Here is a 24,456-nt window from a genome sequence, read left to right on the forward strand (position 1 = left end):
TCTCCGGATCCACCCGGTGGTGCAGTCCAGTAAAAAGCAGGTGTGATCTGTTTCTGTGTGCAAGCAGATCCTGTGGTTGGATTTATGGATGTGTGTAAGTGATAGGAAGGATCCTGGATCCAGGTGTACATGGTTTGAGTCAAGTCCTGAGCACAGTGCTTGTGTTTTTTTGTTTGATACAGTGTTCATCTGATCTGTTGTTTATTCTCTATTTTCAGTAATTCAACAGTTATCTCTTTCTTAGTTGCACTAAAGTAGAAGCTCTCTCAGTTTTCATCCCGATCTCAACAAGAGGGAAATCTCACAATCCCAACCGCGGCTCAAATCCCTCCCCAGGAAATACAGTCCAGACTGGGCCACTCAGGGTTCCTAGAAAGGTGAAGATAACGTGTATGGGGACTATATATGATGTCCAGAGGCGAGGAGCTGGGAGTATGGCTGAAGGTGGAGATCAGAGTACGTTTATGTGTTAGCCCCTCAAACACTTCCATCAAAACAGCTCTGCCTACTGTAGGTAGCGAGTTTGCATCAGGGGAAGTTCTGTGTTCAGGGTGCGTTTACTGTAAGTGTGTGTGTGTGTGTGTGTGTGTGTGTGTGTGTGTGTGTGTGTGTGTGTGTATTGGCCCCCGTTCCTTCACAAGAGCTCACACACTTCAGTGGAAGAGGGGAGTTCAGAGACTCAGGGTTCAGGGTTTTTCATAGTCCGATGTGTTTTTGGCCGAACGCCTCTCTTCCCCCATCACAACAGCTCGTACTGCCGCAGGTGCATCCGCTGGATGATGTCTCGACAGTCGTTGAAGACGCGGCGGATGTTTTCCGTGTCGACGGCGCAGGTGAAGTGGGGGTAACAGTAGTGCCTGCCGTCCCCACTCGCTGTGCTGATCCTCTATAAATGGAGAAAGGAAAAGGTGAAAACTATTTCACTATATATTACACACTAACATAGGTGCCGATTGACCGTTGAGGTTTTCTCTAGCTGCAGTGTCTCCAATTTTTATTTTATTCTTCTTTTAAAGAAAATAAATACACTACAGAAACATATTCTTGGTCATGCCATATTTAGCAAATGATGATTCTAAAATTTTGTTAATTGTGATCAAATCTCATGAAAAGACCAAAACCAACAATGTGTTGGTCCATCTCTCAATATTTTCCAACTTTTCCTACTCTGTCTGTGGCACTCACACACCCAAGGCCATTGGTTCCTACTGAAGACACATTTGAAGTTAAAAGAAAAATATGGCTTCATTTTTTTTTTTTTTTTAGGGAAAGGCTAAATAATTTCCTAAAACAGGTGGGCCCTGTAGTTTTTAACATACGTTAAATATTACATTTGTTGGGGACTATTTTCAGCTGATTAATACACGTTTGGTGCTCCAGTGAGTACTTACAGCAGCAGGTCAAGTCAAGTCAATTTTATTTATATAGCTCAATATTACAAATTTGCCTCAAGGGGATTTACAATCCGTCCAGCATTGATGTGTTTTCATCGTTTTTGGACAACAATGGCGGTGTATGTCAGAGAATAAGCTATATCAGACAATACTTCAGATCAGTTAACTGTTGGTTTCGGTCTTATCATGGGATTTGTTAACAATAAGAACAACAGAGACTATTATCAGACTTACCCTTTACATTTTGCATATCATAAAACACAAAAGTATACCTATGCCTATGCACTTACCAGGAATTCATCTCTTATGAAGTACTTTGCCCTTGTAACACGAGGATCTTCTCCAGGCTCTGGTGTCGCTAGAAGAGGAGAGGGAGGCTAATGAGACCAAATTTCAGGTGGGGACTATTCAAACATGAATGGATCATATAACGACAAGGATGGAATCTGGCTTTTTTTTGTGGCATTTATTATTAGGCAGGTATATATTATGATGTGAGTAATTACATAACAAGTTGAACCTTTCCACTTCATTGTGATCTAGTGTGTGTGAACATAACGACCTCACAGTGTTAAGGATGACCTCTTGTGGTCAATGACACTAAATGCACTGTCCCTCACAGATCTAGTTTTTTGGAGGAATAGCAAAAATGTGTGTAAGTGTTTGCACAGCTGTTTGAATGAAGAGCTTCATAGCAAAGAAAAACATCACTTTACACAAAAAGGAGAAATATCACTGCATGTCTTGCTACATCCATATGACAGCACAGGGGTGTTTGTGCATGCTGAGGAAACTTTTACAGTGACAAGCAAAGGATTATTAAAAACTAGGACATATTTGGCACAGGTGGTGGAAAACTGGGACATCTTGGTATTTTTCAGAGACCAGTTTCCAGCTGGGACAGTTTGAGGCAGTTTGAGGTATCTGGTCACCCTACTTTACAAACAATGATTCGATTATTTCCTGAAAGTTTCTAAAGGTGATATTTACAAGTTGAAAAAGGCCAGCTATATACAGCTACTAATATGGACAGTGTTGCTGAAAATTTATTATCTACTAAATCCAACTACATTCAAATCCTCCTGTCTCAATAAATGGCCGCATGGAGGTCAAAACTGTCTGTCAGGGGATAAAACTGCTCACCATCGTCAGGTGTGGTGTAGCGAGCAAATTCAGGAAAGTATTCCTCAATTTTGGACTTCCCTGCCAGCACCTTCTCTGCTAGGAGGTCCTGTTTATTTAGGAACAAGATGACAGAAATGGTCCGCAGCCACCTGAAGAGAACAAAACACTATGAATCACACACTGAACCGTCAAACTGTGTCTGAGTGTGAAGAGACACAAGAAGAAATCACTGCTTGGAGTTGGTCAAATAAATACAAAAAACAGGAGGTCAGTGGGTGACAGTTCTATCAGCAGATGGCATTAAAACTGTAGATACTTTCTGGAAAATACTAATTATTACGAAGTGTGTGCATGGATCCCCAACTGCAAAAAAAATCTAAACAATTTTAAACCTGCAATATAAATCATGGTGTACATTTTGATTGTCTGGGTTCAGTTCTAGGACAAATACATTTTAACTGATGTATTAAACTCAGTGACCACCATGTCTGCTAAAGATCTTGGTAATTTTCCGCCATTCTGCAACTTTTATTTGCTTACGCTGCTGGAACTTGTAAATAAAGTATGTGATCTACACTTGATTGGTGTTACGTTATGCTTGTTGCTAGGGAACCCCCACTCTTAGTTTTACAATCATTCAAGTGAAAGAGCAGGCAGGTTCATAAAACGTTTCCCAGCCTTTGCACCTGGCTTTATCGATAACCGTCCTCCGTCTGCAGTTACAAAAAGCCTAAAAAATCTGAAAATTATGTTCTGAGAAGGCTTTCCAATTTTGAATTGACAGATAGCTTGTCATTGTCAACTGTGAATCCATGTAAACACACATCTATAAAAGCACTTTTACCACCATCTTTACTTCTACAGAGTGACCGAAAACAACATGCTGACAGATACAGTATCCGTCTCTCTTCACCTGTTGTTCCAGATGTTCTTGAAGAGGTTGAGGGCCTCCTGTAAACGGTTGGTCTGATTGTCCTCTCTGATCACCATGTTGTAACTGCTACTGGCCACCACAAAGATGATGGCCGTTACATCTGAGGACAAGAGAGGGACAGAAATGAATGACAGTGAGAATAAAAGATATGAGCTGAGTGAAGCGAGAGGAAGCAGAAATAAACAGAAGTTACCGTTAAAGCACTGAATCCATTTCCGGCGTTCGTCTCTTTGACCGCCAACGTCGAACATACTGCGTGAATCAAAAAAGAGACATCAGTGTGAACAGGTGGAAAACTGGCATCATGTGGAGAAACTGTACATCTGAGATTCTCTAAGCTGGTCAATTTGTTTACATCATGAGTCATGGTACATGTTTAATACTGAAGCTACACAGTGTTATTTCACTGCCCTTTTCTTTATATTTTTACTCACTGGAAATTAACTTTGTCCACTTGGAATCTTGTTTCGAAGATTCCTGAAGTCAGTACTCTGCACCGCAGCAAATCCTGGTAAAAATGACAGAAATTGTAACAAAAAAGGTTGCTAAGATCGTAAAGATATCGTACAGCATATTCTGAATGATTGCACTGCAAATCTGGAGCAAGCTTTACACTCTACAAATTGCCTCTGTGTCCTGGACTTATTTTCTAGATCAGGGTGAAAAACTTTGAGAAACTGGCACATGAGATGTTTTCTGCCCCCATTTCCAGGCTTGCAGAGGGCAAGTTGGGTAAAAAAAAGAACACACACGCACACGCACACACATATATATACATACATATATATATATATATATATATATATATATATATATATATATTCATCTTTGATGGTTATGACAAATTTAAAAGGGTAAATAACAGCTTAAAGAAGCTATGCTGCTCTACTCCAGGTCAAAAATGTCAAATAAAAACAAATTCACAAGATAGAGGAAGATCCAACTAGAACACTGCTCCTTCTTACTCTCAGAATTTGAATGAGGGTCATTAGAGATGCCAAACAGTCATAAACTGCTTATTAATGTCTGATATAGACCATATTTTCAAACCCACTTTGTCTTAAAATATCTGTATGGGAAAAGTAGATATACATGTATAATGAAGTGTAGGTAATATTGACTTTGTGGTGGCAGAGATTCACCCACCTGATCTGTTGGAGTGTAGTCACTCTGTTTCACAATGTCGATCTTGTCTAGAAAGCTGTAGAGAGAGAAGAAAAAAACCAACAAGTAAGAAAACTGTTATGGGGATAATATTACTGATCAGATAGTGGCTTCATTGTTGAAAACGTGCACAGATGTGCTCAGGGACCACAATCAAAAAAATAAAAGAACAGTTTGAACTCCAAACATGACATGCGCTTTTCTTTAGCAAGCATCCTCTTTTAAACAACCTGTTCCAACATGTAAAGAGCATTGTGTGTGTTTATGTAAAAGGTTAAATAAAAAAGTTCACTCATACATAACACCTCAGCTGGGATATCATGTGAAGTACAGCAGGTGTTTTTCCTCAGATTCTACATGGCACGGAAAGGCCTTTAACACAACATGTTGACACTGTGACTGAAAGTCTCCATTGAAACCCACATAAATGATATTGTGTTTTTGCTTGACGGGTGACCTTCAAGGCAGAGGTATCCTCCCTGCTCATTCAATAGCCAGGGAAAAGACTAAATCATTCTCCCTATATGTCAAAATGCATCAGCATGTGTGCCAGATGGGAATAAACATTCCTAGAAGTGATCAGGACAACACAAAAGCTGAGGATGTCCAAAAATCCCAGACAAAGTCTTAATCATTTCAAGTTTCAGGTCCCCTCCACAAGCAAACCAAGAGGGCTTCAAATGCGTGGCACTGTTGTTCAGTTAATGTTGTATTTTCTACAGATGAAACGGTTTTATTGATATGCAGTTATTAAGTGGGAGAAGGTGGGCCGCCTGCAGCATCTGCCATGATTTCAAATCTCCTGGAAAAGGACTAAATACCATGTGGGTGAGCATTCCCACTGAAACTTTCAGACTCACACAAATATTTTCTGTGCAAAAAAACAAGCACCTTCACTTTCAAACATATTCAGAACTTCAGATAATCTATCAATATAAAATACAATTAAAAATAAAACATATATTATACAGAGTAGGTGGATTACCATAGTATGACTTGACTGGTTCACAACCAAAGTTTGAAAACAGTCAAAACCCCAGACATGATTGAAACATTCAGGTTATCGTTTCAAAAATGCCCACACCAAATTATCGACTGAGCAATCATTTTAGTAACCCTATTTCAAACCCTGTCAAAGATAAAATAAAATTTATAGTAAAATACAAAGATTCTCAGAGTATTACCTATTTCAAGTCCTAAAAACCAACGGATTGGTCAAATAATCTTGATGTGTACAATTTTCTTATCATAAGAAAATATTATTTCAATAATATAACTTCTGGTTTTGAAGTTTCACAAAGCTACCCTTTGCCGCGATTTGGCACTATAAACTTGCTAAGTTGCCCAGCGCTGGTTTAATTATAATAAGTCTGACATGTTCGTTTGCATTGTTCCCTAAACACAGGCAGGAGACTAAATCACTTTTAGCATCTCAGGTGAACCAGGTAACAGGAAAAGGAAATGAGCACAAAAGTGAGAGGATCTAAGGGTTCGTTTGCCAAAACATCTGTAAACTCCTGAAAAACAAAGAGAAACTAAAGGATAGATAGAGGGAAGTTGACATGGCGCAGGTTCATGTGCTGAGACGGAGAGATGAGAGTGAACATGAGAGTGAACATGAAAGAGGGGAAGAGACAGAAGGAGAGGAGGACGGAGAGAGACAGAGAATGAAAGCGTAGTGGCGTCTGTCTGACATTACAGAGCAGATTTCAAAAATAGCTCCCCAGCGCCCTGGCCTCCAGCACGGTTACCATGGAGACCCAACCACAGGCGCTATTAATAGTCTATCAGCTCCCAATCTAGTGCGGCTGGAGTAGCTCCAGAAAGAAGACAGACAGACAGACGGAGACTGAGAAAAGGAAGACAGAGGAGAAAAAGAAAGCAAGAGCAGGATGAGCTTGTGTTTTAGTGCTGGATGTGTGAACGAGAAGAGGGAGGGGACAGCAGACTGGACTGTACCATGTCAATCACTTGAGGGAGGAATAGGGGGGGAGAGTTTCTCTTTGTGTAAACTTAAAAAAAAACATCAAACCAACATGAAGTGCTAAATTAAATGATTGTAATATTCACCAAGAGTGATATATTAATGAAAAGCAGTTCAGGCTACAGGCTTGTAGTCCACAGCTGAGCAGCGAAGGTACACCCCCCTCAAACATCACCCTTTCTCCTCCTTTAAACATCCTCTGATCCGTAAATGACTCAGCCTCGGCCATGTTTGCTCCCAAGCACTGCAAACCGCTGCTGTTACATGAAAACTATTTCACTATCATTATTCTCTTCTCTGTGTTTTTACCTGCGTTTGCTTTGCTGCAAGCAACTCCGAGCAGTTGAAAACAAACTTAAGATGCATAGACATATGCATCATTTAGATATGACAATGAAAAGGTGATGTTCTGGAGATACACAGGGTGAAAGATGTTTAGGGAAAAAAGAGAGGCAGAGGGGAACAAAAGTCTTGAAGACAGGTGGCAGTGTTGGGCCAAGATAATCACAGGGCACAACGCACTGTCAACTGCACATATTCGAAACTGAATCCGAGTATGAGATGTTGAGCATGTACATTAATAAAGAAAGAGTTTAGTGTCCCTTGCACATATTAGCCAGTCTGAGATTTGCAAATGTTTGAGATCATTGCCAGTGACTCCTGCGTTGCCTCAACATCTTTATAAACAGGCAGCTCAGCTTTGAGTGTTTGCAGAGATTTTGCTGCACTAAAAAACATCTACTGGTGCAAACTGATTGGGAGCAAAATATTGGTTGGGCAAGCAAAGGTGTTGCTAATGTTGGTACTATCTGTGCGTTGACTTAATATCCATCTGACCTCATTTTTCACGGTATGCCAGTGTAAAATATAGTAACATTTGTGAGGTACACATGGAGGCTCATGTCTCAAGTCATGTCTCTGCAGTTACGTAATGGGCACAAAGCTTGTGGCGGTGTCCTACAGCTGCCACTAGATGTTACTGAAGAGTCAAATCCTTTAGCACCTTTATGATTGTACATGAACTGTACATTTCTAAGAATTTATCCTTTGAGATACACGACACATTACTGTGAAGCCGTCTAAAGTTTACATCATGATTATGATATTCCATTTAATCTGCAGAATGACTTCTGCTTTTGATTAAGTTGTTTAGGCAAGAGAGAAGAATGACACAGAAATAAACAAATGACAACAATAACAAATAGCACAGAGACTGTAAAATCTGGTCCAGGGTTTCCGGAAGTGTTTCATACTGGAGGAACACCTCCTCACCTGAAATTAAGAGCGCCTCCACTAATGTCAGAAGAAAGACATCTCCCGTCACAAAATATATAAAACATGTAGCACAGTCTGGTGTGTGTTTGTCAATAATATAACCGTTCACCTTGTCAATAATTAGGCTGAAAGTGGTTAAGTCTCCACACTGTGTACACAAACTGAACAGAGATAGCTGCTCTGTTGCTTCCTGGCATGCGAATACTCTTAACATCACAGAACCACCAGGATGTCCCGAGCCCATGTGACTTTGCTTGCTCTGGTTCACTTGTAATCTGGCAGTGTGAAGTGAAACAAACCAAATTTAAAAAAATGCAACAAGTATAGACAAAACAATAAATTAATTAATTGAGAAAAGAATCATTAGCTGCAGACCTAAATCCAATATTAGGCCACGACCAACTACATCCTCAAAAATCAACACCTCTCTGACACAGTACCAATATAAACTACACATTTATTCATATTGTATTGCATTCAATTGTATGGGTGCATCTAATAAACCACCATGTGTCTGGACCAGCAGATGGTTACTTACTATTGTGCACAGTCGATTAGCTGGTACTCGTTGGATCTCTCATAGCACGCCCTGACCCCCTCATCCTGCCACAGTGTCTTCGCATGGTCGTAAAACTCCTGAGGAGAAATGGGGAGACAGAAACACGTGAATGACAGGAGGCAGAAAGTGTCACAGAGTCACAGAAGAATACCATATTTATTCTTGCTGCTTAAGAGGATAACTGGAGTAATTTACTGGTGTTTGTGTGTGTGTTTACCAAGCTGACATCTGATGCACCGGCCCTTTTAGAGATGAAATTAGGACTGAGTTCCATTTCATGATAATGTTTGATTACATACTAAATATTAAAGTACAACATTTTGCGACCTTTGCTTGATTAAATAAGGTCAACCCACAGTTCGCCTGCTGAATCAAAGAAGGAAAGTGTTCCTTCAAGCAGGAGACATTCTGTATTATCTACTGTGCACCTTACACCAAATATGATGGAAGAAAAACAAAGGAGGACAGGTTTGTGTGTCTTCCCCGATGTGTGTCTGAGGGCACCGGGCGCTCAGCGTTTTTGTTGACACCACATGCAGTGTACGTTGTGCCTGGGCGACGCCTGTGTACATGTCTGTAAAGGTAAATAGTGGTGGAGGGACAGAGAGACACCTCACTGTACACAGGCACTATAGATGTACTCAGTCACATGCTGGGACACAGCATGGATTAACCACTTCACTTCGACTTGCATTCTTTGTGCTGACTGGACAACCGGAGTCTATATGTTTCTTTTCAAAGGTGACAGAAACACATGAGCTGGTAACCTGCACAAGAACTACAATGACACATATGTCAACAGCACCTTGGAATACATAGTCGCAACAAAAAGGACAGTTACAATCGCAGGATCCAAAATAAAATCCCTTATATACACAGTAATATATATTTGAGCAAATTTTGAGGCTAGGTATAAAAGAAATAGCTGCGTCAATACAATATCTAGTTTTAGTATTTCTCTTTAAAAAATGTTTTTCTCCATTTAACAACATAAGCCAAACATCAGCCTTACAAGATCTTTGTCTTAATAAAATGAAGTACAAAACTAGCAACGTTTCCTAATTCCTAATTTTAAAAAAAGTTTAACAAAACCAGCGGATTATTTATCCGTGAGTAGTATATCAACAGAAATGTACCTGTAATGAAACCTGTAATAACATTATTACTCATTATCACTACTATATCACTGATTGATACCTGTGACATTTATATTTCTGACCTCCCTTCAAAAGCAAGGTGCTTGCAGAGTTATTCATTGCTCAGTGTGTATTGAACCCAAAGTTTTAACAAACCCCCCCCCCCCCAAATAAATGAATTAATAATCTGACATTTGGAAAAACCAAATAGTGAAATGATAAATTGATTAATCCATAATCAAATGAACATTTAGGGTCATTTATCAAGCAAAATGGCAAAGCATTTGTTAGTTTCTCAAGTATGAGGATTTGCTGCTTTTATTAGTTTTTTATGATTGTAAATCAGTAGATTAATCTATAATAATCATTAGTTCTGGCCATAAAACGAAGTATCAGGGACGCTGATGTAAAGGTGGAGATACAGGTTATTATAGACCAACTAGAGTGACTCAGCAGTGTGTTTTGTATGTTTAGGGCTGTTTAAGTTCATAAACAGGAACTTTATGGTTGATGTGTCCATGAACTCTCCTAATTCAGGTCAAACACAGGCTACTTCCTTGTCCCAGAGTGGGACTACATGGACGGCTGTCTGTCTTACGGTCTTATGGTCTTACCCTCGCACACGCACGCACGGTATCACTGCTGTCCATCTGTCTCTCATGTAGATTCCAATGAAAGGCAGAATACACTTTCGCCATCCTGTTTCAGAACTTGGAAACTATGCTGTGCTCGTCATAAACAAGTCAACCAACCAAACAAGTAAAGCCAAACAGCAACCATAAACAAATAATTGCTTCCCAACAGCTCAGCATGAGGGGAATTCCAGGGGCAGCAGGGTGATTTAGTGGTTAAAGAGAGCATCCCACATAGGAAAACTCTGATTCCTGATTCAACAGCTGATGAGTCTTTAATGAATTGTCGCTGAGTTTGCTGTCTGCTCGCTTATTATAAATCACTCAGGATACGAGCGTGAGCTTTGTGCTGCCATGTAAATAAATGAATAAATCACTGTATCTGGTGAAGATGGTCACTTGACTTGAACATACATGTGCTGCCCCCTCCCTTCTATTTTCCCCGTTTTGGAATAAAATGGATTTATCGTTTATCATAACATTTCACAAAATCCCAGTGTGACCCAATCATGTTAAACACTTATTCAGAAGTGAAAATGAAGTTGGATGCACCCCAAATGTCAATTATATCCTCTGCATATAATCCACTGCATTGTAAAATTGTGTGTGTGTGCACAACTACTGTACACATTGTGGGCCAATGTTTACAATGTCCAGTTTGTACAGTAACAATTTAACATTTGCCTTTGTTTTCGCTTCCAAATATATACTATGATATAAAAGTAAGTAGTATAACTAACAGGGTGAGATTTTTTAATTATTAACCTGTTTGCTGGAACGTCGTATAGACTTCCCACATCCAAGTCTCTGCATTCCTGTATCTCTAAAATTAACCTGGTGTGTGACGAGTTGTATTTACGAAAAGACCAAGGTTATAGAAATCTTATTTTCCTCCCTTTTACCTCTCACGTTAAGCTTTTAGGTTGTGATGACATGATGTACAAAGATGATCATTTGTTCTAAGATTTAGTTCTGATTTCAAGAAGATCAGAAATAAAACCTCACATCCTTGTAGGGCAGCAACTAACGATTATTTTCATTTTCCATTTTTCCATCTTCTGATTATTGTCAAGTCAGCGGTTCATGCCTGTTACAATTTCCTTCTTCAAATGTTTTCTTTTATTTAACCAACAGTCCCAAGCCCAAAGATATTCAGTCTACCATCATGTTTGTCAAAGAAAAGCATCAAATTCTCACATTTGAGAATCTGAAATCAGCAAACATTTGCCCTTTTTGCTTAAAAAAACAATTAAATTCGATGATCACAATAGTTACCTTTTAATTTTCTGTTGATTAACAAATCGATTAATCGACTTATCGTTGCAGTTCTGCATCCTTGTTTGCCTCAGTTGCTTCCAAATTACCAATAAACCTGGAAAATGTGTCTTTAATTGCAACGTCAACGAGCTGTTAGTGAGAAAAATCCTGTCTGCTGCATCGTCCCTTAAATCCTTTCATCATGCAGCTCTCCATGACACCAAACTCATCATGTGTTTACAAACAGAGTGCTCTTTTATTATCAGTCATGCGCTTTAAGAAAAAAGAAAAAAAAAACTCACTCTTTTTTTGATGCTTCCTCTATCCTCCTTTCCCTACTCACTTCCCCTCTCTCTGTGTACAGCCTCACTTTCTTCTCTCTCCAGTTTCTGTTGCATTACAGCAACGAACCTATCAAACTACTAGACAACCAGGAAAACTTCACTCCTCTGACACAAGATGTGACACTATCAATCCCCATAAGGAGGTTGGAGTGTGGCGTCAGCTTAAAAACAGATCACTGGAGCTGGTAAGCAACAAGTGTCTTGCTCAAGGACTCTTCAGCAGGGTTGACGTGTGGGTGCTAGTTTGGTAGGACGGCTGACCCTGTTTGCTGAAGGTCGTCATCCATTACTGTACGGCACAAGAGGCGCTTTAGCTGCCTAATGTCCCTCCATAATCGCCATCATACATTAAAGACAAGCAGTTGCGCTAATTAGGTCGTTATGCCAATTAATGCACTAATTAGCAGGAAAGTCAAAATACTCATCTTCCCATAACACACAGACACTATTAACATGAACTCACGTGCCTCAAAGCATTAAAGGACAACATGCACGGAGTACTGGGGTGGCAGGACGTCAAAACGAAATTAATTTGCATCAGTAAAAAATTAACCACAGCTTCTATTCATACGTGAGACGTACTGAATTGAGAAGTGAATTAAGCCTGGCCCCACAGGTGGCTGTGGATAAACAGTGAGACTCTCAGACTTCAAGGTTTAGTCTCTTGGCTCGGACAATTAGTTAATGGGAATGTCCCGCTGAGAATACTAAACTTACACAGACATTACCCATCAGGTCATTAGCAAACCTCTGTGTTTGCTACCTGTGTCAAGGGATTATCACCTGGGATGTACTACTGACACACACACACACACACACACACACACACACACACACACACACACACACACACACACACACACACCTGAGGATACCTGCACCTGTTACAAATGCATCACATTAGCCACAGCTTTACACCAGAGTCAAACATTACATTACATTTATTTAGCTGACGATTTAATCCAAAGCCACTTGTGCAAACAGGGCAAGCAACCAATTTTAAATTCAACTTAGCCATCTAGTCCACTTTTTGGGGGTAGAAATGAAATGTTCGTTAAAATATTCAAATTCTCTACAAAACTACCTGCATAAGCAATTGCTTTAAGTGTGGTAGGTCAAAACAGAAGTAAATGGAAGTTCTAATTGAAGTTGAAACTGCAGGCCTCATGGTAAAACTGCAAAAATAAGAATAAGTGCTGGTGTGGAGATAATCATATTTCTGAATGTGTGTGTGTGTGTGTGTGTTTGTGGTGTCTCATATGGTACTACTCACAGATGGAAACTCAAAGTCCTTCTGGTTGACGAGGTTGAGAACATATTCGATCCGGTACCGGTTCTCTGGGCATGCCAACTGCACCGGCGGTGTCAGGGTGCTCATGGCTGTTACTATGGTCTGTCACAAACACACAAACCCAAACATATTTAAGTGTGGGTGACAGAAAGACAGAAGGTGGACATGATCTTTGGATATTAATAAGAAAGCGGGACTGATTGTCTACTCATCTGACATCACCACAGCCACTTACCTCAATAGCCTCTTTAATATTATTCTTGATGTCCTGAATTTTCTGCTTCTTCTCTCTGAAACAGACACGCAGTGACAATCACTTTTGGGATTATTGCTGTACAGCAGTAACATACAGACATACGAGTGTCTTCAGACGCAAAGTTGGAAATACAAAGACAAAAAGAGACACAATGGTACGTTGATGTCCACTGTCTTTATTCTCACTCTTGCTATGGGGAAGTCCATCACATTCATACCTACGATATACATTTTTTGTTTAAATCCCCTTAAACAGGTAAAAATGTGATATTAAAAAGGGATATAAAGGGATATAAACGGGGCTGAATTGATTCCATAAAGTTGGGGGACTCAAAAGAGACAGATTTTAATAAAAAGAATGGTCAAAATCAAAGCAGCAGAGGCCATGATATTCAGTCCCTACTAGTATGGTGCACGGATACTAGATGGATACTACACTTCCCATGATGCAAATCAATAGCAACTCAGGGGCATCCCTTTAACTTATTATTTTAACTCAGTTTTACAATAAGATAAAACTGTTTCAAATATCTTCTGGCTTATCAGAACTGAAAATAACAATTTAAATGCAAAAAGCAATAAAAATACTTTACAAATACAACATAAGTAAAATTATTACTAAATGTGTCTCGTTGACAGAATATAAACTTGCAAAAATCAAATCAGTTACAGAACATGAAATGTCTGTCGCTTCCACTCAGCATCCAACTGATAGTAGGAAAGAGGGGACACTACAAACTGTCTGAGCAGTTTTATATTCGCCACAGAAAACCATCCATCATAGATTGCATGCTCCTCTTTTGAACACAAAAGAGGGTTTAGTTAGCAGGTATTGTTTTAGTGAAGTTAAAACAAGTACAGAGAGGGAGTGCCGTGTTACCGTGACATAGAACACCACAGTGTGCTGCATTGAGTTTGTTTTTGATCTGGGAAGGGTAAACAGACCTTCATTGGCACGCGTGGTAGAGAAATTATGTCTGTCTGCTGTGAAAGATAGCAGTTTGTACAAGACATTTAGACTCTCTGTGACAGAAATGTTTCTAATAAAAAGGCAACCAGGGAGCCAGTTAGCCTATCTTTCACCTTGAGCCTGCCAGGACAGCAGCGCATTGTGTTTACAGTAGTTCTATGTCAGTGACAAAGGGCGAGATGGGCCTCTTTGTCCTGAGCCAGTTTTTACTTTTTCATAAGGGACACCGCTGCACTAGACCAGACCAGATCGATGCAAATGTTTATCAGTTTCTTTAGACCAGTGCAACTTGAATTTTAAAGTTCGACTCATCCATTTGGTTACCAAAAACAAAAGGCTGCACAATTCCTTCACAACTTCACCTAACAGGCCAAATATATTAGGCAGTCATTGCTGTAACAATCCAGGTTAGGGCTGCATGATGCATCAGATTTTTAGATGTGAAGCACCATAATGGACGTGGTTTCTAACTCACTCACAAATGCACTTGCTTACATTTAGCAGGCTGTAGACCGTCCACAAGGGGGAGCTGTTTTGTCATGGTCAGACTAGTTCCACACATGCCAATTAGTGACTCATACATACATATTTAATTGCAGTAGCAGAAATGTCAATGTTGCCACCTACAGTCAAAGACAGTAGACACTGTATCAAATGACGCACTTTCTCAACAGCCCAGGTGCTTCATCAAGCTTACGTGAACGAACAAGAAATCGCTAATGTGGAGGCTGAAGTCTTGATTAGCTCAGAGAATAGAGGATCTTAAATTTACATCCAACTGAACACAAACAGGTCAATACTGAGAACGTATTCTCTCACACAAACTCGAACACAAAATACACAAACTCTCATTCAAAGTGCACACACATGCAGGCACCTATACACCTTCCTGGGCAAAGCTACCATGTCGCTGCAATGCTATTATGAGCCTATTTTGGCCTATTTCATAGATATATGTCACAACATTTGCTCCAATAACATGAACATAAAAACAAGAGGAGATTATGATTACAATTACTAGAAACTACAGAGAGTTCCCACTAAAATTATTTTATGTATTGGACTATAAAAATACACGCAGATGCAATTTGTGAAACACTCATTGACAAATGGTAACAGAGCCTGAGAAGCCTGAGAGGTCACTGTGCACTGAGAAACACGAGAGAAAAGAGGGGGTAAGACGGAGTTTATTGGGTTAGGAGGGAGATTGAGAAGGCCTTGTTTACATTTTCAACCTGATAGGTGAAAAAAAAAAAGAAAATCACATGGTTGTGTGTGTGCGCTCTTCCAGTTAAGAGTACGACTGCATGTCTGTGTGTGGTTACAGAGAAGGGAAGCAGACAAGAAGACATGACACAACATGTTACAGCAACGACGTCTAGTGATACGTTATGGTGAATAAATGCAGAGAATTAACAGTTAAATGTAAAGCAGAGGACAGTCACTGGGGCTGAAATCAATATCACAATAATCAGAGCTTTTTCCAGCAAAAGAAAAAAAAAAGAAGATGTCTGTCCCACACATCTGCAGCCCCTCAGCTGTTGACCACTTAACAGCTCCTGTGATGAGGCTGGCAGTTACATGCCTTGCCCAAGGGCAGCTCAGTCATAGTTGAGAAGAATAGAGAGAGCTGAGTCAGTCATTCATTCCTTTTCCAAATCAGCGTCTGGAACCAGCAGTCTTCCGGTCACAAGCCAATTACTCTGACCTTTAGGTTACCACAACACTCAACCCATTCACCCAGACTCTTTCATTGCAGGCGTTATTGAACCCTTTCAGTCTCAAATCAGTAAATTTATGTCCTGCCTCGGGAACCAGGCTTATTAAAACATATTACTATGCTTGTCATGTGGACACCCACAAGCAACTGGCCTGCAAGACTGTTTGGTCTTAGCAGATCTCCCAAGAACAAAAAGGTGATTCATTGTTAAGACTCTTAAAAGATGACATCTGACCTACATATTCAAAGTCAAACATACGGAGCAACTTATATATGAGAGTGCTCCAGTTTACTACACGCAAGGAAACGAAGGAGCCTTGGTAAACCAAGCCATGTACCAGATAATCCAAGCAATGTCACAGATGTGACTGAAAGTGATGATGCTGTATGTGTTTGTGTGTCTTGTTAATAAAGACACCCACCCACCTGTACACACACACACACACACACACACACACACATATATTGACACACACAAACACACACTGCTTAGTGTTGTGGAGTCACGCGCTGGGTCATACGCTCTTGTCTGCCTTAGGTGCTGATTTTCTAGTCTAACCTTGCAAAGATGCTTCCATCCCCATCGCAACCACCACACCAATGCATGCCAAGTCACTGACACACAGACACACAGACACACAGACACAAACAGATGAAACTTTCCATTTTGCTTATTGAAATGAGCACAAGTCAAGGATGTGACCTGGGAAACCAAAAAGGGAGACAGAAGAAAGCAGCAGATTTGTAATCTTTTGTAAGAAATACTTGAGAGACGTGTGTGTCTGGAGACTAAATTGAAGAGCTGTAAATGAAAGAATGCCAAAAAACAGACAAATCAATGAAATTTACACCCACAAAAGCAGAAGAATGTACTAGAGACATAAGGGGCAGAAGCTGGGTGTCTTCTAATGTCATGGGAAAAAAAATTCTATGTGGAAAAATAATTCCAGATGCTTGTTTTACTGTATTTGGGTCCCCAGATTGGTGTTGGAACAATAATGTCCAGACTGTTTAGACCAGTGATTCCCAAACTTTTTCTGCAGGCCCCCCTTTTTGTAGATAAAAATGTTTTCAAGCCCCCATAAACACGCTCTCAGACATATCCTTTGCTTACAAAGTATCTGACGTATGCTATCAATAAACAGTCTTTGTTACGTTTCATCCATCTGCAGAGCTAAACGGTCGTCTCGTATTTTCTCATTAAGCTGCTCCTCTATATCTTTTGACTTGTCATAAATGCGCCTCGCGATAGTATTGTTTGACAGAGGAATAGCCTTTAGTTTACTGGCTGTTGCTTCATCAATCATAGTTAAAACCATATCAATAGCGGAGGGGAGTATTAATTCCTCAGCTATTGTGTGCGGCTTTTTACACTGAGCAACTCTGTACGATACTTTGTAGGAGTTGAGCATTTGAAGGCACAGATGCTGCTTTGGTAAAGTGAATCAACTGGCTTCTCTCTGTGTTCGGGATGTGAAGTCGCCAAGTGGCGCCTTAACTTGTTCGGCTTCATACTGTCAGAGGCTAATATTTTGACACTCTCTTCGTTATCCACCGTTGTACTGTCGAGGCCGAGGGCGAGATATGCCTCGTCATATATTCTTGTCTTTGTTTTGGTTGTTGTGACGTTTAGTGTAGATTCATCGTCAGCTTTATGTTTAGCTGGCAGTCCTTTCACAAACTTGTCCTTGCTTTGCTAGCAGCGCAGAAGAACGATGCATCATTTATATTTAGCCTAGTCACCCCGACTAGGAAGCGACATGTAAACTCCACTGTTTGTTTTTGGTAGCAGCTTGGATATGTTGTTTATGACAAAGGTCTTACAGATAAACAGAGGTTATATTGATGTATGTGCTAGCGCAGTGATCATGTTGTCTATCATGTGTTAAAGCGAGATGTCACAGCTCTTACTGTGAACTGAGGCATCACGGAGCCTGCCCCAGTTTACCACATCAGCTGGACTTTTCAGCGCCGCTTCATTGAGGTAAACATGTCAATTTCAGATTTAACAAAATGATTAGGATCGCCAAATGTACTACTAGTTTGGTCTCTGTAAGGGTTTGAGGGGAGGAGGTGCAGATTCACCTTTACTCATATCATACTTACTCTGCATTGAAGCCGTTGACATGTAGGATCCTCATCTGCTTCACTATGGTGCTCTTTCCTGACTCTCCAGCTCCTGAGAGAGAGACAAGGAGATATTAGGGCTCTGCTGACATGTGATACAAGACAACACATATCTACACACACATTTGTCCGACTGTACTGCACTGTACCTGACGAAAAGGTTTTCAAATTGGAAGTTCATAAGCTGTTTTGGCTGTGACTTACACACAGGAGTAAGTAACAAACAGCACATTTCATACATAAATGGGACTTTATTTGGGAAAGCTGGGAGTAGAGGCAAGGACAGTGCTGCATGGTCATGGCTGAAATAATAAACTACATTATTCCACTAGATACTGTGATCACAAGCACAAGATTACATTTTTAGACTTGATGACAGCCTTTAGACTTTTCCATAAAAAAGCCACTTCCCTTCAAAAGCAGGTGTTACAGTGTTAAATAAAAAATAGTTTGGCAGGCAGTTTATTCCAAATAAAGTTTTAGTTTGGCATGTGGGACCCATCAGAAAAAAAGGTGGATTCACCACCAAGAAGCTTCATATTTGGCTTTGGTTGTTACAGTGAGTCATTCAAACTGCCTTGATGACCACCACCAACACACAGCGGCCTGCAACTGACAATAACGTCACGTGATTGATTGTAAGATGAGTATTTTGGTTTGCTGTACTTATACAAAGTAATCCAAGTTTGAGTTTACTTCAGGTTTTAAGATACTGTTCATTGTGTCTGTTCCTACAGTCAACTCATAATATTGAACAAATGAAACTAAATTCACAGACCTGATGTACGTTTACAGGTATTAAGCTGTATTTAAAAGCACCTTGTCAATTTAGTCTAGAGCACATTGCCAGTCATCCATGTTGGGGCCCTGCCTTTTAACCTCACATTTTACCAAATGCTGCCCTCTTCATATCCCCCCACTGACGCAACAAGTTTCTTCTAATAAACAACTAGTTCAGAGGCTCATCATATGCCTTTATGTCCTGTGAGGAAAATGTGATCACTGTTCTTGTCTGCGGCACTTGGCTGTCAACAAACAGAATGATTCAACTGATGCTGCTAAAAAGGCATGAAGAGAGACTGGTTGCATTTAGTGTTAGGCGCATGCTGCACGTCCCTGGATGGCCTGTGTGCACCCGGTGGTCAGAATGAAACTCACATCTCGTGCTCTGTAATGCCACACCTGCAGCATGTGCGACTGCATGAAGAGTGAGCAGCTTAAAGTTCAACATATAATAGTTGCAGCTCTTTCACACAGTCCGACGCCTTTCCTGCCGCAGACCTTAAACATTATTTAATTCAGCTGTCTCCTCTTCCTTATCTTTACAACTGAAGAGAAGATCAGGAATTAAGAATGACTCATAACTTTCTCTGAATCAAAGACATTTCATGTCTTGAGCAAGGGATCCGAGTACTTTGTACAGTTTATGTGAAATCGAAAATAAAGTGGTACTCTTAAAACCACCAATCTGAAAAATATCAACAAGCCATTTAAGCTAATATTGAGTCTTTATATAACAAGTGAAGACAGTGAGCCTAACATTTATCTTACTAACATTAATAATCTATTCTATATGTTTTTGCTCTACATGCTTATAAACTATTTCAATAACTGCTTTAATTTGAATCTTATATACTTTTTCACTCCAGGGACCACCATACAATACATTTCTCTGTATGTCTAAATTATTACACATAGTTCCTGTACAGCCACATGTCTCATTTTGAGACAATGTTGGTTGTGTCTAGCAAAGTCTGTAAAAACAGTTCAGCCTCAATATGAGACTATGGGACAAGTTTGGATGGACATGCTGTGGTTTATGTTCCTCACAGGTGAGCTGGAGCCCCTGATGAGTATTTGGTAACTTTTGTAGTAGTGATAAATGTATGAACTGACACCATTATCAAATAACAGACTCAGTATTACTATTTGATATGAAGACATGGCGTGACAGCTCAGAAAGGAGGTTTTATTCTTGGCCACGTTGGATCTCTCTGATGTAGAAAAATGGACAACAACCATGTTTGCCCAATGTCTTCAAACTAATAAGCTACATTTTGTACTGTTTGACGATTTGATCCATTTCTGAATAACACTCATCTAATTTGATCATATTCCTCGGCTTTGTCCGACGGGCAGTTTGCAACAGTTTTGTATTAGGACATTACAGCAAGTGTTTCCCACCCATGAGACTTATTTGTGGTCGTCAAGCCACAGAAGAGTCTGAACCTGGGCATTTTGGTGGCTCAGCAAGCTACAGCGCATACCATGAAGTCATGACATCATGCTCTCCAATTTGACTGATGACCTCATGTCACAATGTCAGCTCTCCTCTTTCTCGCCCATCTCTTCCCACGCAACATTGTCTGATGAAGCAGAAACGCCACAACATCTTGCAAAATAACTACATTAAATAGTAAAGTACAATAGTGTAGTGGTGATTTTGGGGCTTGTCCTTCTTGTGTACTAGAAACCATTTTTGGTTGCATGTTTAAAAAATGCACTCAATCAAGTGTGGCATTGAATCTGACTCCTTTTGAGTGCCAGCAGAACTGTGTCCATAGTACAAAGCATTAAAAACCGTAAAGTACAAAAACATGGCCCTCAAGGCTTGGTCAGATTCTTAGTCTTATTTATGAATTACTTTGTTTCTTCAGACAGCATGAAACACTGATGCATTTGAGAAGATTGGCTGGATTATAGTCTGCAAAGCAAACCATTGGCACAAGTCAAATTTGAGGATCCTGGCCATTAGTGACTTGTCAAACAGCAAACATTCCCACAGTCTGTCTGTGTGCTACTGAAACATTTAACTCATCTCATGTGGATGATCTTTGGGGCAGGATGCAACACTGCATTACTGTAGTTAAAATCCAGTGGATATACATTACCATAGAACAAACATGCAACTATTAACAAATGATATATACACACATTGATTTTACTGACAAGTTCACTTAAATTGTGGACTGTCACACAATTTTGTATCTAATAAGACGTTTAAATCAATCTTGGGTCAGGTTAGATTAAAAACTACAAAAAAAAGATAAATAAACTGTATGATTAACAGATGTGCTTTGTTTTTTCTTGGTAGTTAAATTCTCCTCAGATCACTGGCCTGCTATTTCTTGCTGGATCTGGAAATGTATCTAGATACATAAATTATGATTATAAAAGATACATTAGAAACATGAGGAAATGTGGTACAATTAAAAAGTCACACATAAAAGTTAAAGGAAGTCAAACAAACTTTGTCATCATGGGCCAGAAATCCATTAACATTATAAATAGGTGATCTAGTTAATCCAGTGACTAGTGTAGTTGTAGTTGCAGGTTACAATTATACTGAGCAACAACTTCAGCCTGGTGGACAGACAAGCTAAAAGTTTTGCTCTGCAAATAGATGGCAAACATTTGTGTGTCACCTTCACTTAACAAAGATTGACACCACAGATGTTGAATTAACCATGTTTTGGTCCCTGATTGCCACTTTCACTGCGAGATTCTTTATGGTAAGAATATGGATTGTACTACTTCAGATAATATCGTTTCCCAACATGGATACAAACCAGGCTCAAGGCCTAGCATACATGTTTTCAGCTGCACCAGGTTTGAATTGAGAGTGACCCCTTTTATGCTTTGTTTGCCTTTGTTCCCTGTTTAAACATATCCTCCAAAATCTGCAGAATCAGAGTTAACGGCCAGCAGGTCCACAGGTCTGCAATAAAGTAAAACTAGTAGATTATAATTGAAAGGCAGCTAACTTTACGGCAGACATCTTTGTTTTGGTTTTCATGTGGGTCCTGTCCTTCTGCTTTCCTAAAGTCACCACAACTTCCTCCCCAACATAAATGCAGGCGTGTCGTACAACACGCAGCCTCACTGGCATTTCTGTAATCAGACATTGCGATTTTTACAAAGAACACCACGGCTTCCTAGAAGTGGTAAGCCCCACGAATGGACATACGAGGAGGGTACAGAGGAGAGCATGACAGGGAAAGTTAGACACTCTTATTTGTCTCTTATGTAATGTAGAGACCCAGCCCACCTCCAGTTCACTCTCTGACACACACACACACACACACACACACACAACCACATGTTGAGTCTTACACATGTTCATTTCTCCATCAAGTAGGTTTGAGTGTGTTTTTTCTTACAGTCACATCATCCTCATACGCTGTTTGGACTACACACCCACAAACTGGCATGTAATGTGAAACTATACTTTCCAGGCCTACATGCATGAAAAGGACTAAAATTCTATGTAGTCCCAAACTAATACAGCTGAAAAGTATATGTTGTGCTAAAAAAGCATGCATAAATTAACTATAAATGACAATAAAGCCAGTTTTTATTGATGTGAGTGGTTGTTAATCCTATGATGACACTGACAGCGGTTTACCCACCTTATACATTTACCTCTACCTCACTGTATACTCTCAAACCAACCTATGGACTCTGCTACAGCATGTTTTGGTGTTGGTAGTGGCAGACTGTCAATTTGACAGGAACATAGTGAAAACCCAGCACAGTGCTGCATTTTTAGCCTTATGCAATGGCAAAGTCACACTGTTGACAATGTTTCCCAAAACAACATCCCAGAAGGTTATGCAGGGAGGAAGCAGAGCCTCAACTGTGCAGACTGAGGACTTGCCTGTAATGCAGCAAGCATAGAGAATGACAACAAACCAAAAAAATATTACTCACCTAAAAGTAGTAGTCTGTGTGTTGCTCTGTATATCTGTTTGTCTTTTTGGAGCTGCTTCTCTATCTTTTTGTTTGCTTCTCTTTGTGCCTTCTCCTCATTTCTCTGGTCTTCGGTCTTACTGTTGCCCAAACAACCCATCTTCCCGCAAGAAAAAAGAAAAAAGGGGGTCCAGGGGAGGAGGAGGAGGAGGAGGAGGTGGAATTAGAAGAAGAAGTGGAGGTGGAGGGGGGGTATATGTAGAAAGAAAAATAAATAAATAAACTAAACTAGTCTAGATCCCTCGTTTGACATGCGGATTTGGCAGCAATGTCACCCACATTTACACAGTTTAACGTCCCCGGCCTGCTCCAAAAACTGTCCGTGGTGCAGCACTGTAGAAATTATGTGTCCATAACGCGTATTTTGCTGTCAGAGAAAGGGCAGATACTGTTGCTGACGACACCGAGGCCGCCTTCTCAGTTTGCTGAATCCTGCTCGGGCTTCTTTCCTCCTTCACATGCAGTATAGTTTTTGTTTTGTTTTCCCCTCTCTCTCTCCGTCAGCTGTGTGTGCGTTGAGAACTGTAAAATCCACCACGTCTGTTATGACACCAAAACTCGGGGTTTCACCTCAAACGGAGGCAGAATAAACAGCCTAATTTGCATCTCCAAAAGCCCGGGTCTTGCGTCTCACTGCTGCCCGCGACAAGGAGCCGAACTCGGCGTGTCCGAAAACCTCGCCCGTGCTGTGGCGCGGCTCGTTTCCACGTCTCCTTTCATGATAAACATTTCCAAATGTGTACACTTATACTCTTTATGTATTTCTCTGTCTCCCCGGCGGCTGTCTTCGTCGGGGGGCGGGAGGGGGGGGCGGCAGGACAGGAGGAAGGAAAATAATATTTACACCCAAACGAGCTACATGTGTGATATTCTCATTGCTTCCGTCGTCATTCGGCTCCTTTTCACTCGCTGCATCAAATCAACCCAAAACAGCTCCAAACTCACTGCGGTTGTCTTTTCGGCTGGATCCCCCACCACCACCAACTCCGACACGATCCAGATATCCCCCGATTTGTCCTCCTTGTTTGTGATGGCTGTTGCTTGCTGTGTTTTCTCCTCCAAAAAGGGCCTTCTCTCGCTCCCTGCCCCTCGCTTTTGTTGCTGAAATGTGTTATCAGCCCCTCACATCACCACCGAGCCTCCAAAACTGCGCATCGATAGACTTTTTTTTTTTAATTCCCGACTCGGCTACGATGAATTCCTTCAAGAAAAAGAAAAAAAATCATAAAAAAGGGAAAAAGGAAAAGAAAACGAAAACGTGACCAAGATGCGAAAATCCCTCGAAATGTAGGATATCCACGTTTCTTGCAGGTGAAAAAGCAACCCCCGCTGTCAGGCTCAGTTGTTATAGCCTACATAAGGCCTATACATGTGTACACACATAGACACTCTCATACAAACATACATATATATTCCTCTTGAATCCGAGGTGGGTAAATAGGCTACAGGCTTGAGACTACATGTGCATTTACATTCACAAAAAATAGGACGCGGGGTTGTTGTGGCAGCACATTCCCACCGCGAAGGCCGCTCCCCTCCT

The 24,456-nt window shown here is 40.5% G+C and overlaps 1 protein-coding gene across 2 annotated transcripts; it reads right to left on the reverse strand.

The window, feature by feature from the left end:
- Positions 1–255: 255 nt before the first annotated feature.
- gnas (GNAS complex locus) lies at positions 256–24,456 on the reverse strand. Of its 2 annotated transcripts, XM_070911171.1 has the most exons (13): positions 22,878–24,456; positions 18,147–18,219; positions 16,548–16,550; positions 13,331–13,385; positions 13,078–13,197; positions 8,415–8,512; positions 4,600–4,654; positions 3,888–3,961; positions 3,647–3,705; positions 3,433–3,553; positions 2,538–2,668; positions 1,685–1,752; positions 256–886 (listed from the first exon to the last, which is right to left on the reverse strand). In XM_070911171.1, exons 1-13 carry the CDS (start codon positions 23,014–23,016, stop codon positions 740–742), a joined length of 1,143 nt encoding a protein of 380 aa, XP_070767272.1. In that variant the 5' UTR covers positions 23,017–24,456; the 3' UTR covers positions 256–739. The 2 variants fall into 2 exon arrangements, with proteins under 2 accessions (XP_070767272.1, XP_070767271.1); XM_070911170.1 differs by lacking the exon at positions 16,548–16,550.

The sequence above is a fragment of the Enoplosus armatus genome, chromosome 8 (genome assembly GCF_043641665.1).
Source record: "Enoplosus armatus isolate fEnoArm2 chromosome 8, fEnoArm2.hap1, whole genome shotgun sequence".
Taxonomy (NCBI): domain Eukaryota; kingdom Metazoa; phylum Chordata; class Actinopteri; order Centrarchiformes; family Enoplosidae; genus Enoplosus; species Enoplosus armatus.